Source organism: Sorex araneus, chromosome 2 (assembly GCF_027595985.1).
Source record: "Sorex araneus isolate mSorAra2 chromosome 2, mSorAra2.pri, whole genome shotgun sequence".
Lineage (NCBI taxonomy): Eukaryota > Metazoa > Chordata > Mammalia > Eulipotyphla > Soricidae > Sorex > Sorex araneus.
Genome location: NC_073303.1, coordinates 241736137 through 241757906, shown reverse-complemented (window position 1 = coordinate 241757906; position 21770 = coordinate 241736137). Strand labels below are relative to the sequence as shown.

At 48.1% G+C, this 21770-nt stretch overlaps 1 protein-coding gene and 1 pseudogene across 1 annotated transcript; both read left to right on the top strand.

Moving 5' to 3' along the window:
- The first annotated feature begins 1309 nt into the window (after positions 1–1309).
- LOC129402551 (zinc finger protein 383-like) lies at positions 1310–13707 on the top strand. Its single transcript, XM_055129529.1, has 7 exons — positions 1310–1365; positions 3529–3615; positions 6280–6365; positions 7795–7921; positions 8945–9025; positions 9906–9982; positions 11257–13707. The coding sequence occupies exons 3-7, from the start codon at positions 6288–6290 to the stop codon at positions 12586–12588; spliced, it is 1695 nt and encodes a 564-aa protein (XP_054985504.1). The 5' UTR covers positions 1310–1365; positions 3529–3615; positions 6280–6287; the 3' UTR covers positions 12589–13707.
- Positions 13708–20740: 7033 nt separating this feature from the next.
- Positions 20741–21770, top strand: LOC101558623 (ubiquitin-conjugating enzyme E2 R2-like; annotated as a pseudogene).

Genomic DNA, 21770 nt, shown 5'->3' with positions numbered 1-21770 from the left:
GTCCAGCCCTAGTCCCTGATTCTTTTTTTTTTTCTTTTTGGGTCACACCCGGCGATGCACAGGGGTTACTCCCTGGCTCTGCACTCAGGAATTACTCCTGGCAGTGCTCAGGGGACCATATGGGATGCCGGGATTTGAACCTGGGTCGGCTGCGTGCAAGGCAAACGCCCTACCGGCTATGCTATCACTCCAGCCCCCCTAGTCCCTGTTCCTGGGTTACGTGATTCACTTAGTTTGTAGCTAACTCCTGTAACTGTGAGAATATGAAGAGTTGAAGCTACTCTAACAACTGGAAGTGCAGTGTGATGAAAACAAAAATCAGGACTCAGATTTAGTCTAACTGGAAAGCAGCTGACCTAGGTTTCATCCATAGCACCAGAGAGTTCCCTGAGCCAGTGTGAAGTGGTTCCTAAGCAGTCAGGAATGAGTCCTCAGCACGGCTAAAAAGTGATTCAATAAACACAAAAGATCATGACATCTGAATATTAACACCCAGTGACTCCTGAGCAATATTTTTGTGGGGTGGTGGTTGGTGTGTCAGGACTGTGGCTGGTCCTGGTGGGTGTTTGCAAAGGAATCTTTGTGAATTTTCTCTCAGTGAAAACATAAAAACTTTCTACTTTAACTATAGACCGAACATGAAGCCCACTCAATACCTCTATTGCAAACCACAACACCCAAAAGGAGAGAGAGAACAAAAGGGATATGCCCTGCTGCTGAGGCAGGGTAGGGTGGTGGGGGATGGGGTGGGGTGGTGAGAGGGATACTGGGATCATTGGTGGAGGTGAATGGGCACTGGGGGAGGGATGGGTAAATAATCACTGTATGAGTGAAATGCAAACACAAAAGTTCATAAGTTTGTAACTGTACATCAAGGTGATTCTCTAATAAAAAACAAACAACTTTCTACTCCATATGCCGTCTGTTCAAACTCTCACTCTCCATCTATCCCAGACCTGGTGACGCCCAGTTGTTCTGGTGACCTGATCCAAGACCAGAAACGGTAAAAAAAAAAAAAAAAAAAAAAAAAAGAAAGAAAGAACTTTCCTGACCAGAAAGTACCTGGTCAGGATATTTGGCGCCTGGCCCTTTAAGACTCTGACCGGATATGTGGAAATGTGAGTGACGTCATGGAATCTGGGTCTTTCCCCCTAGAGTCTTCCGCGTTCCTGGTGGAAGTTCCAGTCAGCGGACTTTTGTAGCGGGAGCCTGAGGACTGGAGTTGGAGCGGGTGAGGGGGTGCCGAGAGGGAACAGGGGGGTCCCGGAGGGCCGTTTTCCTCGCTGGCTGCTGAGTGGTCGCTCTGAGCGCCCCGAACCTCGCAGTGTCCGCCTTGTGAGCGGCGGCGGGGTCGCTCCGTGGAAGGTACCTGGCCGGGCGTGGCGGTCCCTCACGCGGGGCGCACCGAGCGCTTCTGCGGGAAGGTTTATCCTATTTATCAGTTGGTTTTTAGGGACACAAGGTAATTTTTTACCGAAGAGAACTTATTTGGGAAGGTGAGGGGGGCGGGGACGCCTAGTCCCTGGGGGCGGGCGCTGGCCGCACCCGGCGGTGCTCAGGGCTGACGCAGGAGGTGGAGGAAAAAACAAACTTGGAAAAGCAAAAGTGGTTGGGAGAGTTTCAGAAGCAATGAACGTTCGAACAAACGGAAGAGAAAGTGTTTTCTTTTTAAATGTTTTTAACTGTGTTTTAGGGCTGTAGCTTGCATGGCTCCCGGCTGCCTTCTGACTCTGAGCTCAGGGATACCTCCAGGGAGGCTGGGGGTTGGGGGGGCTCCCTGGGGTGTCTGGACACGAGGCCAGCGCAAAAGAAAGCGTCAGAGCCAGAGGCTCCCTGCACATCGGTGGGGCGTGCTTGGGCCACCTCTTCATTAGTTCCCTTGTAGACAGACACTAGGAGCCGGCTGGTGGTTACAGGCATGGGGCTGGGGAAAGTCCTAGGAATTTCCCTAGATCTGCCCTGCCCTTTGCTGGCCGCCTTTCATTCTGTAAGGCAATTTTGGATGGCGTCAGGGCAAAAGGATCGATTTCCCTTGTCAATGTGTGTGTGTTTCTGGGGCAGGGGAAGGGAGGCAGTCATTTAAAAAAATTTTTTTGGGGGTAATACCGGGGATGCACAGGGGCTACTCCTGGCTCTGCACTCAGGCATTACACCTGGTGGTGCTCAGGGGACCATATGGGATGCTGGGAATCTAATCAGGTCAGCTGCATGCAATGCCCTACTCACTGTGCTATTGCTCCAGCCCCTAAAAGAACAAATTTTTTTTTAAAGTTTTGTTTATTTTTCGAAAGATATCTGCGGTGTTCAGGGGACACTCCTGGTAATGCTCGGGATCGTAAGGGGTGCTGGGGCTCAATCTGGGTCAGTTGCATGCAAGGTCAACGCTGCCCCTCCCAATGTACTACCTTCCTGCCCTGCGGGATGCAGGGGGTGGGTGGGTGCGTTCTTTTCATGCTTGGGCTCAAAAGTATTTGGTGGAACCTTTATTTTCACATGTTTCATGCTATTGCAGTATGTTTTGGGGGCCTGGGGAGATGGGGAGCTTAAAGAGAATGCAGGAGTCTGGTGAGGTAGGGGGTTGTATCAGGACTGTGTTGGGCCACAGGGAATATTGCAACCAAGTGTGTAATCTTAGCAGGAAGTAGCTGGGATACTTGCTGGGTGTGCCTCAAAGCCTCTCATAATATGATCTAGGATCACCATTAGCTACCACAACCTTATTTATTTATTTCAAATAATTTTTATTAGTTTAAAATTATTTTTTGGAGGGGAGACAGTTAAGAATGCTCAAGGATTATTTCTACCTCTTCACTCTGATATCACGCCTGGTGGTGCTCAGGGAACCATATAGGATGCCGGCAATCAAATTTGGGTTGGCCACATGCAACACAAGAACCTCAACTCCTGACTATCTTTCCAACCCCTATGCACTGGAAAATTTTCATTAATTATTTTTCTTTTTTGGTCACACCCAGCAATGAACAGGGATTACTCTTGGCTCATGCACTCAGGAATTACTCCTGGCAGTGCTTAAGGGACCCTATGGGATGCTGGGGATCAAACCCAGGTTGGCCACATCTAAGGCAAACACCCTACGTGCTGTGCTATCGCTCTAGCCCCCCAATTTTTAATTTATTATTGTTATTTATTGCTTTTGGGGTCACACCTGGCATTGCACAGGGGCTACTCCTGGCTCATGCACTCAGGAATTACTCCCAGCAGTGCTCGGAGGGGCTTTATGGGATGCTGGGAATAAACCCAGGTCGGCTGCGTGCAAGGCAAATGCCCTACCCGCTGTGCTATTGCTCCAGCCCCTATTATTGTTTTTGTAATTGTAATTTTGGGGCCAAAACTGGCAAATGCTCAGGGCTTACCCTTGGATCTTAGCTCAGGCATAGTTCCTGGCAGTGCTGGGTTGGGGAAACCTATGTACTTTTACATATTTACCCAAGCTTAGCTGATTAAATGAAAAGCACCCTATCAACTGTACTATCTTTGCTAACTCTCTGTGATTTTATTTTTTTCCAGAAAAAGAATTTCTGCTTCACCTGTCAAGTTTGCGAGCATCCCCCATTGTCCATCTCTCCTGGACCAGAGGCTCCCCCTTCTGTTCATGTGAGTATTTGCAGAAACGGGGTTTGCAGGGACCAGCTGCACTAGGTTTTAAATGTCTCACTCTAGGGGTGTGAGCCTTAGTACAACCAAAAGGACATTGGTCTCGCTCAGGGCCAACTTGGATTCCCCTGGTACCCCATGGGATTGTCTGAGCATGGAGAGGAGTGGCCCAAATACCACAAAAGATAATAAAGAAAGGGCTGGAGCAGTAGGAGGGCAAACAGGTAACTTTCCTTGCATGTGGCCTAGTGGTTTGATCCCCAGCACCCCATAAGGCTCCCTGAGCACTGCTGGGTGTCTCCCACAAACCAAATATATATATATATATATATATATATATATATATATATATATATATATATATATATATATTTCCCTCCAGGATTTGTCTTGAGCATTTTTTTTTTGTCATGAGCATTTTCTAAGTACTTTTATGGCATTTGTGGGCTTTTCTTCTACCTTTTTGTTTTGTTTTCCATGTTTTGTTACTAATTTGGAGATGGTCAGGGACTATGCCGCTCTGTTCATGTGTCTCTGAGATGCCATATCCCCTGCCATTAAAGCAGGTGCTCAGTTCTTTAAGCTCCTCTCCCTGGGTTTTATCTCACTCCTTGGGGATCAGGTGGGGTGGGATTTCGGACCACACGTGTCAGTGCATGAAGGCTGTCCCCTGCACTGTGCTTAGTGGAGGTACCAGGAAAGGCCCCCTGGACTTCTAGCTGGCCTACGTCTGCTGCAGCCCGGTGAGCTCTTTCCTGCCCTTCTGTTCATACCTTCATTGGAAGTTCTCAGGTGTGAACATTCTGGAAGACTTTCAACAAGAGCCTGTTAGGAGGAAAATGAAGGGGTTGGAGTCTCTGAGAAAAATTCACTAATAAGATTTCTTTTGGGTCGGGGCTGGAGCAATAGCACAGCGGGTAGGGCGTTTGCCTTGCATGCGGCCGACCCGGGTTTGATTCCCAGCATCTCATATGGTCCCCTGAGCACCGCCAGGGGTAATTCCTGGGTACATGAGTCAGGAGTAACCCCTGTGCATTGCCGGGTGTGACTCAAAAAGCCAAAAAAAAAAAAAGATTTCTTTTGGGTGAAGTGTACTTACCCTCTTATATTTCTTACATAAAATCACATTCTTCAATGAATAAAATCTTGCAGTCTGTGAAACCTGGCCTGTAACCTCTGAGCATCGAAGGTGTGGCCCCAAAACAAAAAACAAACCAAAGAACTGACCCTTGAGATTATACTGCTAGATTTCACACCTCTGCTTTTGGCAAGATGGCTTCCTCTTTGCCTTTATTTGGGAAGTTAGAGGAGTTGAGGTGGGATTTCTACCAAACCCAGCAGTGCTAAGGGAGCACTCCTTGGGGATTCAGGATGTGAAGTTGAGTTTGCCACATGCATGGCAAGTGCCCTGCCCACTGGTCTCTCTTCCTGACCCCTTAAAACCTTTGAAATTGCAGCTGTGCTGCAGGCTCAGGGTCACACTGGGAGCCGCCAGGTGCCAGCAGTCCTGCCATGGCCTCTATCCACCGGGCCTCATCCCTGACCCCCATCATGCCAGTCTGTGTCATATCACAAGGTTCATAGGATTTTTATAGAATATGAATCCTTGGGTCAGGAGTGTAGGTCCTGGACTTGCAAGCAGCCTGTCATGGGACAATCCTGGCACAATGCAGTGTCCCCGAAGCACTGCAGGAATAAGCCCAAAGTTCTTCCACTTGTGGCCCCAAAACCCAAACGTGTGTCTTACAAAGCGGACTGGTGGGGGTTGACTAATATACAAATTCTACTTTTTTGTTTTGTTTTTTTGGGTCATATTCTGTGTTCCTGTTTATGGTACCCAGTGGGGTCTTGGGGACTGAACCCAGGTCAGCCATACACAAGGCCAATACACTAGCGTGCTATAGCTCCAGCCCCTAAATTTATTGGCTTATTTTTGGTTGGAGGCCCACGGCTCTGAAATAGAGGGTTCTGCTCATTGATCACCCCATGCAACCCTTGGGACCCCTTGGGGCTGATGGGGATTGAAATTTGGTTGAAATATGTGCCAGGCAAGCACCCCATGCTCTGTGCTATCTCTGTGACCATCATAAAAAATCTTTTAAACTGGGTAAAGTCCAAAAATTTGTGAAATTAGATGTTCTTTTTTTCTACTCAGTACACAACCCACATTTTTTCCTGTGTCTGGTTTTGGTTAGGCGCCACACCCAACAGTAGTTTATCTAGGCTTACTCCTGACTCCGCAATCAGGAATCACTCCTGGTAGACTTTGGGGACCTTATGGGATTCGGGGGTAGTTATGAGCGAGGCAACTGCCCTCCCCTATGTGTTATTGCTTTGGCTCCAGGACCTAATTGTCATCTATTCTGCTAGATTTCTGTTTAGATACTATAACATTTTCAGTTAGAGTGGACCCAAGGCCTGAGAGATAGGACAGCAGGTCAGCTACTTGCTTTGCCTTCCCTGAGAGCGAAGGGAAGCCTGGATTCCAGTTGTTTCTGTGTCCTCAGAAGAGGAAGGAGCATCTGGCAGTGTCTCCCTGGGTGGGTCTGTGAACTGTGCCTAAGGGTGAGGCTGACCAAATCTTTTACTTCAATGCTGGGACTTCCGGTCAGGGCCAGGGGTTGTGCTCCTCTCTGGTGCTCACGGCTCTGGTTAGTCCTACAGGTGTTTCCATGGAGCCTCCTGCTGATCCCCAGGAATTACAGAAGCTACAGACGATGGTGACACGCCATCTGACACACTGTCCCCAGGTGGGAAGAGAATGATGTGATGACATGATGCGATGACAGGCGCTCACAGACTTCCAGGGCTGTGTGTCTCTGAGTTTGAAGAAGGAGCCTTGGGATGTGGTTCTTGGCCTCAGTGTCCGAATTTTTGCTGTTTGAGGCCACTTTGTCTTTGTCTGTTTTATTGTATTTGGGTTTGAAGTGGCACCTAGTGGTGCTCAATGAGTTCTCGGAAGTCAGTGCTCAAGGATCACTCCTGCCAGGTCTCAGGAACCCTATGAGCTGTGGTGGGTACAAGGTTGACTTCTTCAGTTTCTTTTGTTTTGTAAGGTGATGGGAGATTCACATCGGTGATTCTCAGCGTATATTCCTGGTTCTACACTTGACATTGCACCTGGCAGTGCATGGGGGACCATATGGGACAGTGGGGATTGACAGTCCTACCTGCTGATCCTGGACCTGCTGCAATACTTGATCCTGCTGTTTTGTTTTCTGTTGTTTTTGTTGTTATCTCATAGTGGAGCTGCTCAGGGCTTTGTCTTGGATCTGTATTTTGGAATCATCCTTGAATGGCATAGGGGCTTCTGTGGCCTGCTGGCCCCATATATGCCCTGACAGCTGCAATGACTCTGACTTTAGGACATTCATTTCCCCTATTTTGTCCATCCTGCTCTTGAGAGCCTTGCCTGCTAAGTCACACAGTGTCATGCTGCTGTGTGCACAGTTTCGGGCATGCGCCAATCCAAGGGAGGCAGACGGGCCGCCAGAAGTGTTGGATGTCAGGACACTTTATATGGGGCTGGAAAGCTAGCACAGTGGTAGGGCATTTTCTGGCTCGTCCAGGATAAATCACCTTCATCCCATATGGTCCCCCTGAGTATCAGCAATAGTAATTCCAGAGTGCAGAGCCAGGACGAACACCTGATCACCACCAGGGGATAATCGAAAAAGCCAACCAAAGACACTTTCATCTGGTTTGACAGGGATTTGGGGCAGCCCTGAATGGTGAGTTCCAAGTCCTACATGCACATATGTCCTCACACAGCTTTGAGTTGGTTGCTGGACATCGAGTGTCCCCTTCTCATGCCTAGAATAGAGGGATGTGGGTTTTTTGATCTTGCTGGTTCAGAGCTTAGTTGTTACTCTCTGCAGTGCTCACTGGACCAGTGGTTTGGGATTGGCCTTGAGGTGGCTGTGTGCAAGGCTGGCACCTCCAGTAACCTTCCTGTATAGTGTCCTCATATTTTACCAGATTCGACTACCTTAGCGTGACAGCTGGAGTGATTTCTCCATGTCAGCTAGGAGGGCACATGGAGAGAAAGAAACCGAGGCTGGTTTCTCTCTCAAGAGAGAGGCCCAGAGCCCCTTAAGCACCCTGAGATGTCCCATCCTTATAGCCTGAGAATGGGGTAGAGACGGGCCCTGACTCCTGTCCCCCTATGTATTGGCTCAGGATGCAATTACCTTCCACGATGTGGCCGTGATCTTTTCCCCGGAGGAGTGGATGTGCCTGGACGCCGATAAGAGAAAGCTGTACCGAGACGTGATGCTGGAGACCTACCAGCACCTGCGGGCCGTTGGTGAGAGCATCATGGGGGCTGACTATGCCTGGATGAACCAATGTGGGCATCTGGGGGCTGATCTGGGCTGTGTTTGATTGGGACTTTGATTCTGACAGGCCAGGATATTTAACAGTGATGTGGATAATTCTTTCTTTTTTTTTTTTTCTGTTTTTGTTATTTGGCCGTACTTGGCAATTGTCAGACTTTACCTGGGTCAGCTAATGTGCATGGCAAAGCTCTCTACACACTGTATATCATTCAGGTTCTGTGAATAGTTCTTTCATTGCTAAATCAATTTGCTTTTTGTTCTACCCTTCACTTCATACTTTAGGTTTTGATTCAGGGCCACAGTCCACATTCCTCCTGGTTCTGTGCTAAAGGATCACTCTGGCAGTGCTCTGGGACCCATGGGGGTGCTGTGGATTAAACCTGGTTTAATTCACAGGCTTGTCTTACCCACTGTACTATTGCATCTGGCTTACAACTTTATTTTTTTTGTTTCTTTGGATTTTTTTCTTCAGTTTTTATTTAGTTAGGTGGCTATACCCAGCAATGCTCAGGGATTACTCCTAGGTATATATTCAGCAGTGCTACTGAACTGAGATGTCCCATCCTCACAGCCTGAGAATGGGGTAGAGATGGGCCCAGACTCCCATCCCCCTGTGTGTTGGGAGAGGAACCATCCATATATGGATGCCAGGGAACAAACCTGTATGTGTGTTTCAGGCATGTACCCTTCATGCTGGACAATCACTACAACCACACGTTCATTTCTTTCTTAAGGCCTCCCCCCATCATACGTTGTTTTATTTCAGTGTCTGGGTTCACTTCCAGTGGTTCTTGGGAAACTTCTGTCTGACTCAGTTTCACTCTGAAACTAAAACCTGGGTTTATTTCTCTGATAAGCACCAATCATGGAAATCGAAAGTGGAGATTCTGTTCCTGTCTTTTTAGGAGTTTGCCTGGTTGTATTAGGGATGTAGGGTTTTCCTGTCACCTTTTCCTTGTCACTAATCCATGCTTTAACTCTCTGGGATGCAGGGCATTCAGGGATGAAGCCTGATGTGATCTCTTGGCTGGAAGGAGGAACCCTGAGGCTGGGGAGGAGAGGCGTGTGTGCAGGTGAGTGTCTGGGAACCCTCCCTGGCTGGGCCCTGCACTGTGTGTCAGTTCCCTGAGCGTGTGTGAAACACACTGCTGACCCCGGGACCTCGAGCTCCTGGATCCAGGTGTCTGTGCTGCACTCACACTGCCCTTCACTCCGCAGCACTGTCCTTTATGGAATGATCCTATGCTTTACTTTCTTGGCTTTATCATTATTCTTCATCTGTCCAGTATGTAGAATAGTCCATGAGATTCATGGCCCTTGTCCCCAGTCTGTGCCTCACCAGCCTGGCTGTGCAGCCTCCAGTGTCTGCGTGCCCTGTTCAGGATCAGCTGGATGCCCCTCTGCTCTCTCTGTTATGCTTTTCTTTGCCCTCAGATCAATAGTATGTTTTTCCAGTAATATTAACTGAATTTTTTTGTTTTGATTTAGGGCTGGGAATTTTCAGAGTTTATTCCTGGCAGTTCTCAGAGGTTACTTTTTTTTTTTTTTTTCTTTTTGGGTCACACCCAGCGATGCTCAGGGGTTACTCCTGGCTCTGCACTCAGGAATTACTCCTGGCAGTGCTTGGGGGACCATATGGGATGCTGGGAATCGAACCCGGGTCGGCCGCGTGCAAGGCAAACGCCCTACCCGCTGTGCTATCGCTCCAGCCCCTCAGAGGTTACTTTTGATGGTGTTCAGGGATCAGCCCGTCACTTCATGCAAGGCAAATGCCCTATCTGCTGTTTTCTATAACCCCCTAAGAATATATTTCACTTTTCTTTATAAATAGTGAATGAGTGAGCCCATAACTAAGCTCATTTGAGCTAGAGCGATAGTACAGCAAGGAAGGTACTTGCCATTGGAATATGTTCCATTACTAATTCTTCCATTGTATATTGTGTTTGATTTCAGAACTCAAGCTGCAGCTTCAGGATTTGGCATTGCAGCAATTTGATTTGGGAACGGAGTCTCTGAATAGGAGTGACCTGGTATGATTTGCGTGTAAATATTATACTGGTGGGATAGCTCACTGGAACATGATTGTGACTTGAAAGGTGAAAGTCTGGGTATTGCTTGAGGAATTTTGGAGCCTAATGCTAGGAGTAGAGGGCCTATATTCTCACTGAGTGCTAAAATCAGTCATTTTAAATCTAAAGATATTTATATTATTATTTTTATTTTGCTTTTTCATTCCCACGCAGAAATGTTGAGGGGTTACTACTAGCTTAGCTCAGGAATTACTCCTGGTAGTGCTCAGGGGACCCTTGGGATGCCAGGGCTTATACTTGGGTCTGCCACACACTACACAAACACTTCCCAGTGTACTGTGATTCCAGCCCCAATTCGCCTATCTTTAATATGGAAGAAATATTGTGATTTTTTTTCATTCCACTGAAAGTAAGCACAAGTTTAATTGAAAGAACTGGTTTGTTGGCACTAGTGATAGTACAATGGGAAGGGGACTTATCTTACACAAGGAATGGAAACCTGGGCTCCATCCCCAGTACCCCATATGGTCCCAGAGCCCCACCAACAGTGGTCCCTGAACACCACTTGGTTGGTCCCCTCAAATTCAATGCACTGTAGCACTGTCATCCCGTTGTTCATAGATTTCCTCGAGCTGGGAACCGGTAATGTCTCCATTGTGAGACTTTTTGTTACTGTTTTTGGCATATCAAATACGCCATGTGTAGCTTGCCAGGCTCTGCTGTGTGGGCAGAATACTCAGTAGCTTGTCGGGCTCTCCGAGAAGGGTAGAGGAATCGAATCCAGGTTGGCCGTGTGCAAGGCAAATGCCTCAAATTAAATAAACTACAAAAAAAAACAAAACAAAACAACCCACTTATTGATCCAGGAGAGGAACCAACTTGTGGTGAGATGTTTTCAGTGGATCAAGGTTCTTGTCATCTGTATGTGGCTGCAGCATTCCCTTCACACATGCTTCACTGGCTCCACACTGAGCTAGAACTGAACCGGACACAGGTGTATTTTATTTTACTTGAAACTACTTTGGTTTTCTACAGGGGACTTATTTCCATTTTATCTGTTTGTTGGGTTGACAGCTTAATCACCCTGCATCCTTTTGTTCTGTGAATCCACCATGTAGAAATATTAGCTTATCCATGGAAAAGCCATCCACATGTCAGGAATTGCATTCCTTGTGATAGAAATGTTAGAAACCAACCTGCAGGCATTAGTTTCTTTTGACAGGGAGACTCAAGGAATATTGCAATAATCGGAATCCTTCTCTCCTATTCTACAGGGAAGCAGCCAGCCCAGGTGGAATGTCTCTGATCCTGCACTCTGTGACAAAGTCTCGAGTGAGCAGTCCTGCCCTCATCCCCATGAGGATGCCAAGACAGGTGGTATATCTTCTGAGGGTGATCAGAATGGAAAGAGTGACGTCACTCTGAAGAAGCCCTCCCCCGGGAAATGCTCCTCACAATCTGTTGTCCTCAGTTTTAGGACACAAACTCCCTCAGCAGGGCAGCCCCTGGATTGTGAAAAAGGAGTACCATTTATAGTGAGTCAGTCATGCAAACATGCCCACAAGCAAAGGCACCATGGACTGAACCCATCCAAGAGTAACCATTGTGGGGGAGCCTTCCCATGTTCTCGGCATCTTGATCTTCCCTTAGAAAATCACAGTGTTCAGGATCCCCAGGATTGTCCACAGCGAGGACAAAAGTTCAGTCAGGCGACTTCGTGGTATGATAGTCCAAAGAAACACACTGGGGTGAAACTGTCTATGTGTAAGGACTGTGGAAAGGCCTTTAGTTGCTACTCAAACCTTTCTCGTCACAGGAAAAGTCATTCTGGAGAGAAACCATATTCATGTCAGGACTGTGGGAAGGTCTTTGCTTATTACTCAAGCCTTTGTACGCACAAGAAACATCACACTGGAGAGAAACTGTATCTCTGTAAGGAATGCGGGAAGGCGTTTGCTTATTCCTCAAGCCTTTTGAATCATAGAAGAATTCATACTGGAGAGAAGCCTTGTGTATGTCAGGAATGTGGGAAGGCCTTTAGCACATCTTCAGGACTTACTGTTCATAGGAGAATTCACACTGGAGAGAAACCTCATAAATGTAAGGCTTGTGGAAAGGCCTTCACTCATCGGTCAGTTCTTACTGAGCATTTGAAAACTCATACTGGAGAGAAGCCTTATGCATGTCAAGAGTGTGGGAAGGCCTTTAGCACATCCTCAAAACTTACTTTACACAGGAGAGTTCACACTGGAGAGAAACCATATACATGTAAGGAATGTGGAAAGGCCTTCAGTAGCACCTCCAGCCTTCATCAGCATAGGAGTTTTCATACTAGAGAGAAACTTTTTGCATGTGAGGAATGTGGGAAGACATATTTTCATTCCTCAAACCTTTGTAGTCATAAGAAAACACACGCTAGAGAGAAACCTTATATTTGTCCGGATTGTGGGAAGGCCTTCTCTGTAATTTGGTACCTTACTAAGCACAGAAAAATTCATAGTAAAGAAAAACCTCATAAATGTCACACATGTGGAAAGGCCTTCAGTCTGTCTTCAGGCCTTAGAATTCATATGAAAATGCACACTCAAGAGAAATCTGTATGTTAAGTATGTGGGCAGGCCTTCCTATTTCCCTCAAGGCTTAGAAGACATAGTAAAATTCACGTTAGATGACTTGATCCCCTAATAACAGTCCCTAAAGTCGAAACAGGCCCCCTGAGTAAAACAAGTATCCTTTGTCCAAGGTTGATCAGGGGTGCTACAAAAGTGCAGCTAAAAAGGAAATAATCCTAGTATGTGACAAGCTTCTCATGCCGGTATCATCACGGAAAGGCACTTGGTGATTATCACCCTGACTGCAGCCATACCAGTGTCCTGCCATTTGGACAACATGTCTGTGTTAACTTGTAAATAATGGGTCTTGGTTATGGAACCCAGGAGGAAGGTGATGACATAAACAGCTGTACCATGTCATTCTTTGCTCTCTCTCTGACTTGGCTCAGAGGCCCTGGTTAATAGGAATTTATGGCAGAGATCAAACACAATGCTTCAGTGAATCCTTTGAAGTTGGAAAAACATGCACACCTTCATTTTTCAGGCTTTCCTGTGTTATGTTTTGGGGGAGCCACACCTTGCTGTGCTCAGACTTTACACTGACTGAGCTCAGGAATTCATACCTGAGAGGCATGGAACAAGGGATACTGGGCTTAGAATCCAGGTCAGCCTTGTGCAAGCAAATGCTTTATGGGCTGTATCATTTTTGCACTTTTTTTTTCTTTTTGGGTCACACCGGGCGATGCACAGGGATTACTCCTGGCTGTACACTCATGAATTACTCCTGGCGATGCTCAGGGGACCATATGGGATGCTGGGAATTGAACCCGGGTTGGCCATGTGCAAGGCAAACGCTCTACTCGCTGTGCTATTGCTCCAGCCCCATTTTTGCACTTCTTACATTCATATTTTCTTAGAAAATATGAAGAAAAATATTCTAGAAAAATATCATTCTATGCAAATGGCCCTGGCAAGGTTCTTTAATAGGGTCGTTGGAGGCAGTTTAAATGAATTTTGCTGTTTGTAGAAAGATATTTGCAGTTTCTTGTAAAAGAAGAAAGTGGCTCTAGGAATTAAATGTTTTACAAATGTTGGGAACCTGGGAGGGCCCCCAAGCTCCTGCCATTTCAGCAGGTTGTGATTCTTTACAATAAAGGTGATCACATTCCTGGACCCCACCCTCTCATTTCAGTAGTATTAGGAGAAAACAAAACTTGCATTTGGAAGCAGTTAAATCCCAACAATCTAGTAGTCACCAGAATGATAAAAACAATTCAGATCTGTCCAAGAGGCCAAGTAAGGCTGCATAGTGAACTGTATGGTTTGCTGCCCTTTCCACTAAATTTATGCCTTCATTAAGATTGGTTGATATGGGGCTGGAGCGATAGCACAGCGGGTAGGGCGTTTGCCTTGCACGCGGCAGACCCGGGTTCGAATCCCAGCATCCCATATGGTCCCCTGAGCACCACCAGGGGTAATTCCTGAGTGCATGAGCCAGGAATGACCCCTGTGCATTGCCGGGTGTGACCCAAAAAGCAAAAAAAAAAAAAAAGATTGGTTGATATGCTTGGATTTATTTATTCATATATACTTTTTGGGGGGCCATACGTAGCATTTCTTTTTTTTTTTTTTTTGCTTTTTGGGTCACACCTGGCGATGCACAGGGGTTACTCCTGGCTCTGCACTCAGGAATTACTCCTGGCGGTGCTCAGGGGACCATATGGGATGCTGGATTTGAATACGGGTCGGCCGTGTGCAAGGCAAACGCCCTACCTGCTGTGCTATCGCTCCAGCTCCATATGTAGCATTTCTTAGGTTCTATTCAGCCACGATTTGGCATACTGGGATGGACTCAGGATGACCAAGTTCAGTGGAAGTGTCAAGCTTCTGGACTACCCCTCTTGGTTCATACTCTGGGTTGGAAATTGTGTGGCTAGTGTCCACTGTTTGTGTGTTGTCAAGGGGTAGAGTGTTGGCTGTGCAGTGCCTTTGCTCTTGTCCAATCGCTCCAGTTTTCTGGGCTGCTGCTAGGCCAGTTCCTCTCTGCACCTCCAGGGCTAGCTTTGGAGTCACTGCTTTCATCCAATTCGATTGATGACTTCCCCAAGAAACTCATTGTCCCATGCCCCACTCACAACCTACCAGGCTATTTTTACCTTGAGTCAACTCACTTGCATTTTTCCTGTTTGACTGACCAGTACAAGATCAGGGCACTTCTCCTCACCCCCATCCCCCACTGTGTGACCGGCCACTCCAGCAGCTGCCTCTCCACTCCTTTATCCGAGCCCAGCCCCGTGTCCACCGTTGCAGAACTGGAGGTGACCCTGGCCGTTGGGGTGTCCCAGGGTCACGCACTCACACCCGCGACCCCAGCTCCTCGGTACAGCCCCCACTGCACCCTGCAAAGCTCCACGTCCTCCTAAGGCCTCTGCTACACCTCAGAACCACCTGGATAACGGGGAACAAGTGAAAAGCGCCCCCAAGCTGGCGCGGCCCCACAGCTCACAGTGGGGAGATGAGGAGGTATGAGGCTGCTCTTGTCCTGCGACAGAATCGGCCTTCAGAGTCCCCCTTCCACGCAGGCCACTACTTGTTCCTTCTCCCAGGTAGTGGCCTGACCCATGTGACTGGGTCTGGGCTGGAAAATGTGTCAGAAGACTGTGTCTGTGATGTCACAACATACCCATTCCACTACGGAGCCCTAAAAGGGCCAGGCGCCCTGTGTGGACAGACATGCCCACCCAGGTGAATATATACTACGTGGGGGATGGGCTCGGATAAAGTTGCAAAGCGCCCCTCCCAACCCCACACTCTGCATCTGTCTCTGATCAGTCCACCCCAAGCAATTTTGTGAGTAAAGCGTTTAGGTTTTTTTTTTTTTTTTTTTAAGGAAGATAATTGGTGTTTTGTGGGGAGGGAGAGATTTGCTCAGGGACTGCTCCTGGTATTTTGGGAAGAAATTTACTTAGACCTGGAGCAATAGTACAGCGAATAGGGCACTTATTTTGCACATTGAGAACCTGGGTTCTGTTCCCTGCATCCTAGTGACCCCCAAATCTACCAGAAGTGAAAAGTGAATCCAGAGTGCAGAGCTAGGAAAACCTCATGAGCACTGCCAGTGCTGGCCCAAACATGAAACACTCACACATACACACACAAAAACCTATATACATGTGCACAGAAAACATGTGAGAACAGGGGGACAAAAAGTAAGATTCAAGGAAATACCAGAAAATGGGGTTTTAAGGACCCACTGTTTGACTCTTTTAATGTTTCTCCTAGAATTTGTCTTGCGCATGAGTTTTTTTTTCTTTTGGGTCACACCTGGTGATTCACAGGGGTTACTCCTGGTTCATGCAATTACTCCTGGTGGTGCTCGAGGGACCATATGGGATGCTGGGAATCGAACCCGGGTTGGCCGCATGCAAGGCAAACACCCTACCCACTGTGCTATTGCTCCAGCCCCTGTTGCTGTGTTTTTGGCTGCTCCCTACAGTGCTCAGGCCTTACACCTGATTCTGAGCTCAGGGATCACTGCAGCCAGGGGCCAAGATACCTGAGTATTGTACTTGTGTCTGATGCAAGATCACCCCAGGCCCACAGAGAGAATATTTATAGTATAAAGTAGAGTCAAAAAGTTCTGTCAGACACAGTTCATATTACGGTTTTTAGTTTACACTCTGGTTATTTGGATTATTTTGCTATACACAACCGGCTGTTTGTGTAGTTTTCAAATATATTCCTGCACAACAGGAGCGAGTGCTGAGGCTCCTGTAGATGTGCTGATTCCGGATTAGAGTGAATCAGGACCCAGACGGGCTCAGGTCCAGTGGGACAGAGCAGGACCGTGCCTTGGGCTTACCTGGATCCAGAAATGACATCAGTCCCTGGGAGAGAGTGCAGGCTCATGTCCTTGTCCTCCCTACAAGTACTTAACTGAAGGCTCGTCCACATTAAGTCCTGTGACTGCTCCATGGCAGGGCCACATTCCTGGCTATGGTTTCCCAGTGCAGGCCTGTTGCTGGCCTGCAGGAGGTACTTATAGGCAGGAGCTCCTGACTTCAAAGTCAGCCCCTGGCTGTGCCTCTCGAACTTTCCTGTGAGGTCCAGGGAGGAATCTGGGGAGTGAAGGCTACTGTTTTCTCCCTTGTAGCCTGGGCCCATAGCTCCTGTCCTGAATCAGGGCAAGACAGATGCCAACACATTTTGCATCCCCAGAGGAGACAGGCTTCTGACAGTGTCTCCCCAAGGTGGGTCTGTGAGCTGGTCCCCGAGGTGTGGCTGGTCAGAGGAGGTGGGGCGGTGCTCCTCTCACTGTTCTGACTTCTCCAGGCCTTTGCGTGGAGCCTCCTGCGGATCCTCAGAACAACAAGAGGCAGGAGACGATGGTGCTGCGCCTTCTGAAAAACTGTCTCCAGGTAGGAGAAGAGTGACAGGTTGACACAAGGCAGTGACAGGAGCACAGGGGCTTCCTCGGTTGTCTCTCTAGTTTCTTCAGGAAAGATCCCTGGGATGAGACTTCAGATCAGAGCACCCCACTCTGCTGTTTGAAGCCACTTTTGTGTCGTTTGTTTTGTTGTATTTGGACCCAGCGGTGCTCAAGGAGTACTCACAGCTCTGTGCATAAGGATCACCCCTGACCGATCTTGGCAACTGTATGGATTGCTGGAGGTCCAAGCCTGGCCTCCCGGGTTTTCTGTTTTATTTGGGGGTGCACACCAAGTATTTCTCAGAATCATCCTAGCTTTGGACGCCAGCATTGCACCTGGCAATGTGTTGGGGACCATATGGAGCACAGGATCGGCACCTGCCTGCTGTCCCTGAAGCCACTGTACTGTTATTCTATCCTGCTCCTTTGTTTTCTTTTGTGTTTATTTTTGTGCACAGTGGAGGTGCTCAGTAGGTCCTCTGTGCTCTGGATTCCCACCGGTATCAGAGCCCCAGGGATGTGCTGGCCTCATATGTGCTTCATATGTGCCCTGGCAGCTACAATGACTTGGGCACCAGGACAGGCCTATCCCCTGTTTTGTCCTTCCCTCTCTGAAGAGCCTTGCCTGCTCGGTCACACAGTCTCATGTTCACTCGTTGCTGTATGCACAGTTCTGGGCATGCGCTGGTCCCAGGGAGATGGACCAAACGAAATCTGAGGCCAGTATAGGAATTAGGGTAAAGTCACTTTTACCTGCTTTGAGAGAGATTTGGGTGACCCTGAACCATGATTTCCAACAGGCACACATGTCCACACACAGCTTTGAGTTGCTCTCTGGATATGGACTGTCATGTTCTCATCCCTAGTGATCACAGGCTGTGGGAGTGAGGGGTCTGTGTTCAGTGGTTTTTGCTGTACCCAGGGACCCTCTTATGGGTCCTGCAGGATCTGCGCTCAGGTGTTACACACTGCAGTGCTCACTGGACCACTGGTGCCTGAATTAGCCCTGGAGGGTTCATCAAAGGCTGACACCTCCAAGAACTTTCTAGTATGGTGTCCTCCCACTTCAGCAGATCCAGCTCCCTTAGTGTGACTTCTGGGGCCCATTGCCAGGAGTGGGCATGGAGGCTTGTTCATTCCAAGCAGAGAGGCCCAGAGACACCCTAGGGCCCTGGGGTCTCCAGGCCTCACAGCAAAGGGAATGGGATGGGGATTCCCAACCCCTGTGTGTGCTGACTCAGGACATAGTGACCTTCAATGTGGCCATGAGCTTAACCCCAGAAGAGTAGATGTGCTTGGGCACCTCTAAGAGGAAGCTTTACAGGGAAGTGATGCTGGGGACCTACCAGCACCTGTGGACCATTGGTGAGAGCAATATGGGGCTGACTGTATCTGAACTGACCTGCGTGGGCTCCCACAGGTCGGCCCATGGCTGTGTGTCCAAATGTAGTTGTAATTCCAATGGGCCAGGATGTTTGACATCTGTGTGGTAGCTGTTCCTGTAGTTTCTTCCCTGGTTTTCTTCTTGGTGCTCACCTGGGGATACTTAGAGCTTACTCTCAGCTTTGTACTCAGGAATCCCTCTTTGTGTGTTTGTGGGACTCCGTGGGGTGATTGGGATCCACCAGGATGATAAGCTCCCTATGTGTTGGGCTGTTGCTCAGGTCTCTCTAAATACTTTTCTTCCATTGCTAAATCAATTTACTTCTTGTACTACACATAACTTTTGTGTTTGTTTTTTTCCTTTGGGGGCACAGTCCTCATTCCTCTTGGCTTTATGCTGAAAGATTACTCCTGGGAGTGCTCAGGGACTATGGGGGTGCTGAGGATTGAACCCAGTTGGCATCTTAAAAGGTTGGTTCCTGGTACAATTGCACCAGGCTGTCAAATAATTCTTCTTCTCCTTCTCTTTCTCCTTCTCCGTCTCCTTCTTCTCCTTTTCCTTCTTCTTCCTCTTCTTCATCTTCCTCTTCTTCCTCTTCTTCCTCCTCTTCTTCTTCCTTTTCCTCTTCTTCTTCCTCTTCTTCCTCTCCCTCTTCTTCCTCTTCCTCCTCTTCTTCCTCTTCCTCATCTTCCTCCTCCTCTTTTTCTTCCTCCTCTTCTTCTTCTTCCCCTTATTCTTCCTCTTCCTCTTCTTCCTCTTCTTCTTCCTTTTCCTCTTCTTCTTCCTCTTCCTCCTCTTCTTCCTCTTCCTCCTCTTCCTCCTCCTCCTCTTTTTCTTCCTCCTCTTCTTCTTCTTCCCCTTCTTCTTCCTCTTCTTTTTCTTCCTCTTCCTCCTCTTCTTCCTCCTCTTCTTCCTCTTCTTCTTCCTCTTCTACCTCTTTTTTTTTTTCTTTTTGGGTCACACCCAGCGATGCTCAGGGGTTACTCCTGGCTTTGCACTCAGGAATTACTCCTGGCAGTGCTTGGGGGACCATATGGGATGCCGGGGATCGAACCCGGGTCGGCCGCGTGCAAGGCAAATGCCCTACCCGCTATGCTATCGCTCTGGCCCCTCTTCTACCTCTTTCTCATCTTCCTCCTCTTTCTCCTCTTCCTCTCCCCCTCTCCTCTTCCTCCTCTTCCTCCTTATCTTCCTCCTCCTTCTCTTCCTCTTCCTTCACCTCTTCCTCCTCTTCTTCCTCTTCTTCTTCTCCTCCTCCTCCTCCTCCTCCTGCTCTACCCCTCCCCCTCCTCCCCCCTTGCGGTTTACACCCAGCAATGCTCAGGGATTATTCCTGGCGATGTATTCAGGAATCACTCCTGGCTATGCTCTGGGACCATATGGGATATTTGGGATCAAACCTGTATGTGTGTGCAACACTTGTATCCTGCTTGCTATAATGTTGGGGCCCGACGAGAATCATGAGGAAGTTCCTACACTGCCTTGCATGACTGCAAGCAGCTTGGAACTGTGATTGAACTGGGCCGGGTCAGCATGTCATGATGCAGCTGCTCCTTGACATTATGTTATGCTATGTTTAGGTAAAATTAGAGGGGACATCCGGTCTAGACAGAAATGTAGATGATTGAAATGTGGGGTTGGATGGTTAGTCATTGACAGAGCAAGTCTGTGCCTTGTTAAGATCTGTGCTTTTGTCCACGTGGATTCAATGATGCATGCCCTAGTGTACTGTATTACAATAAAAAGAAGTTGCCGGGTTTGATTAGCGCCATTTGTCTGAGGGTATTCTTGGCCCTCCATCCTTCCTCATTCCACACACCTTTCTTGTCTCTGCACCCCCCACCCCCGCTGATCGCTGGATCAATCAAGAAACAACAACACCTGGTGCCCAAATGTGGGTCCCCGAAGGTAAGTTATAGGGAAACGGGTGGAACCGGTTTGGACTGCACTGAGTCTGTAGAATTTCCTGGCAGGTGGAGTCATAGAAAATGGGGAACCCTCCTTCTGCTGTAGATAATTATGCTACTATTTTGAAGTCCTTAGCTCGAGCTGCTGGCATGCCTGTGAAAGAACAGGTTGTTACGCGTCTGTTGCTGGCATCCACCTGAAACTAAAGATCCGTTTAACTTAAGGGAGATTTTATGACAGTGGAAGAATGGGGAGCCTTTGGCATAATCGCCACCGCTCTCCAACCGTTTCCATCTGATTTGAAAATGTCCCCTGAAGAGGGTGGTGAGTGTGATGACACTGCTGCCTCAAAATGCACGGTTACTGCTGGTCTGCCTATTCGAGGATGAGGAGGAAAGACTGAATGAAAAACCAGGCACTGTCCTGTGTGATGAGGAGATGGGGACACCTAGTGGTGAAAAGGATCTAGGCCGAATTAGGGACTGTGAAGATATTGAATGGCTAGAGAAGATTATGCAAAAAATTGAATAGATGCAAGAAAAAAACAATGGGAACAGCGGAGCGGGGAGCGAGCACGGGGGTCCGGCGGTGCCACCGCCATGGCCCAGCAGCAGATGACCCGCTTGCAGAAGGCCCTGATGCTCGAGCTGAAATCGTGGCAGGAGGAGCCCTTGGTGGAGGGCTTCTGGATCACGCTGGTGGATGAGTCCGACCTCTACAACTGGGAGGTGGCCATCTTCGGGCCCCCAACACCCTCTACGAAGGCGGCTACTTCAAGGCACATATTAAATTTACTATTGACTACCCATATTCACCACCTACCTTCAGATTCTTTTTTTGTTTGTTTTTGGGTCACACCTGGCGATGCACAGGGGTTACTCCTGGCTCTGCACTCAGGAATTACTCCTGGCAGTGCTCAGGGGACCATATAGGATGCTGGGATTTGAACCCCGGTCGGCCGCGTGCAAGGCAAACGCCCTACCCGCTGTTTTATCGCTCCAGCCCCGTACCTTCAGATTCTTGACCAAAATGTGGCACTCCAACATTTATGAGAATGGAGATGTATGCATTTCAATTCTTCACCCACCTGTAGATGATCCACAAAGTGGAGAACTGCCCTCTGAAAGGTGGAATCCTACTCAGAATGTCAGGACTATCCTGTTAAGTGTAATCTCACTGCTCAATGAATCCAACACCTTCTCCCCAGCCAACGTGGATGCTTCGGTTATGTTCAGGAAATGGAGGGACAGTAAAAGAAAAGACAAAGAATATGCTGAAATCATTAGGAAACAGGTCTCAGCCACTAAGGCCGAAGCAGAAGCAGAAAAGGATGGAGTGATGGTCCCCACAACCCTGGCAGAATACTGTATCCAAACTAAAGTGCCTTCCAATGACAACAGTTCAGATTTGCTTTATGACAGCTTGTATGACGACGACATTGATGACGAAGTCGAGGAGGAGGAAGATGCCGACTGTTATGATGATGATGATTCTGGGAATGAGGAGTCATGATGT

Bases quoted from the DNA above. Each gene is read 5' to 3' on its own strand.
- LOC129402551 (XM_055129529.1), top strand. From the start codon at position 6,288: ATGGAGCCTCCTGCTGATCCCCAGGAATTACAGAAGCTACAGACGATG. The intron at 6,366-7,794 runs GTGGGAAGAGAA...GTATTGGCTCAG, and splicing joins ATCTGACACACTGTCCCCAG to GATGCAATTACCTTCCACGA. The intron at 7,922-8,944 runs GTGAGAGCATCA...TCTGGGATGCAG, and splicing joins CCAGCACCTGCGGGCCGTTG to GGCATTCAGGGATGAAGCCT.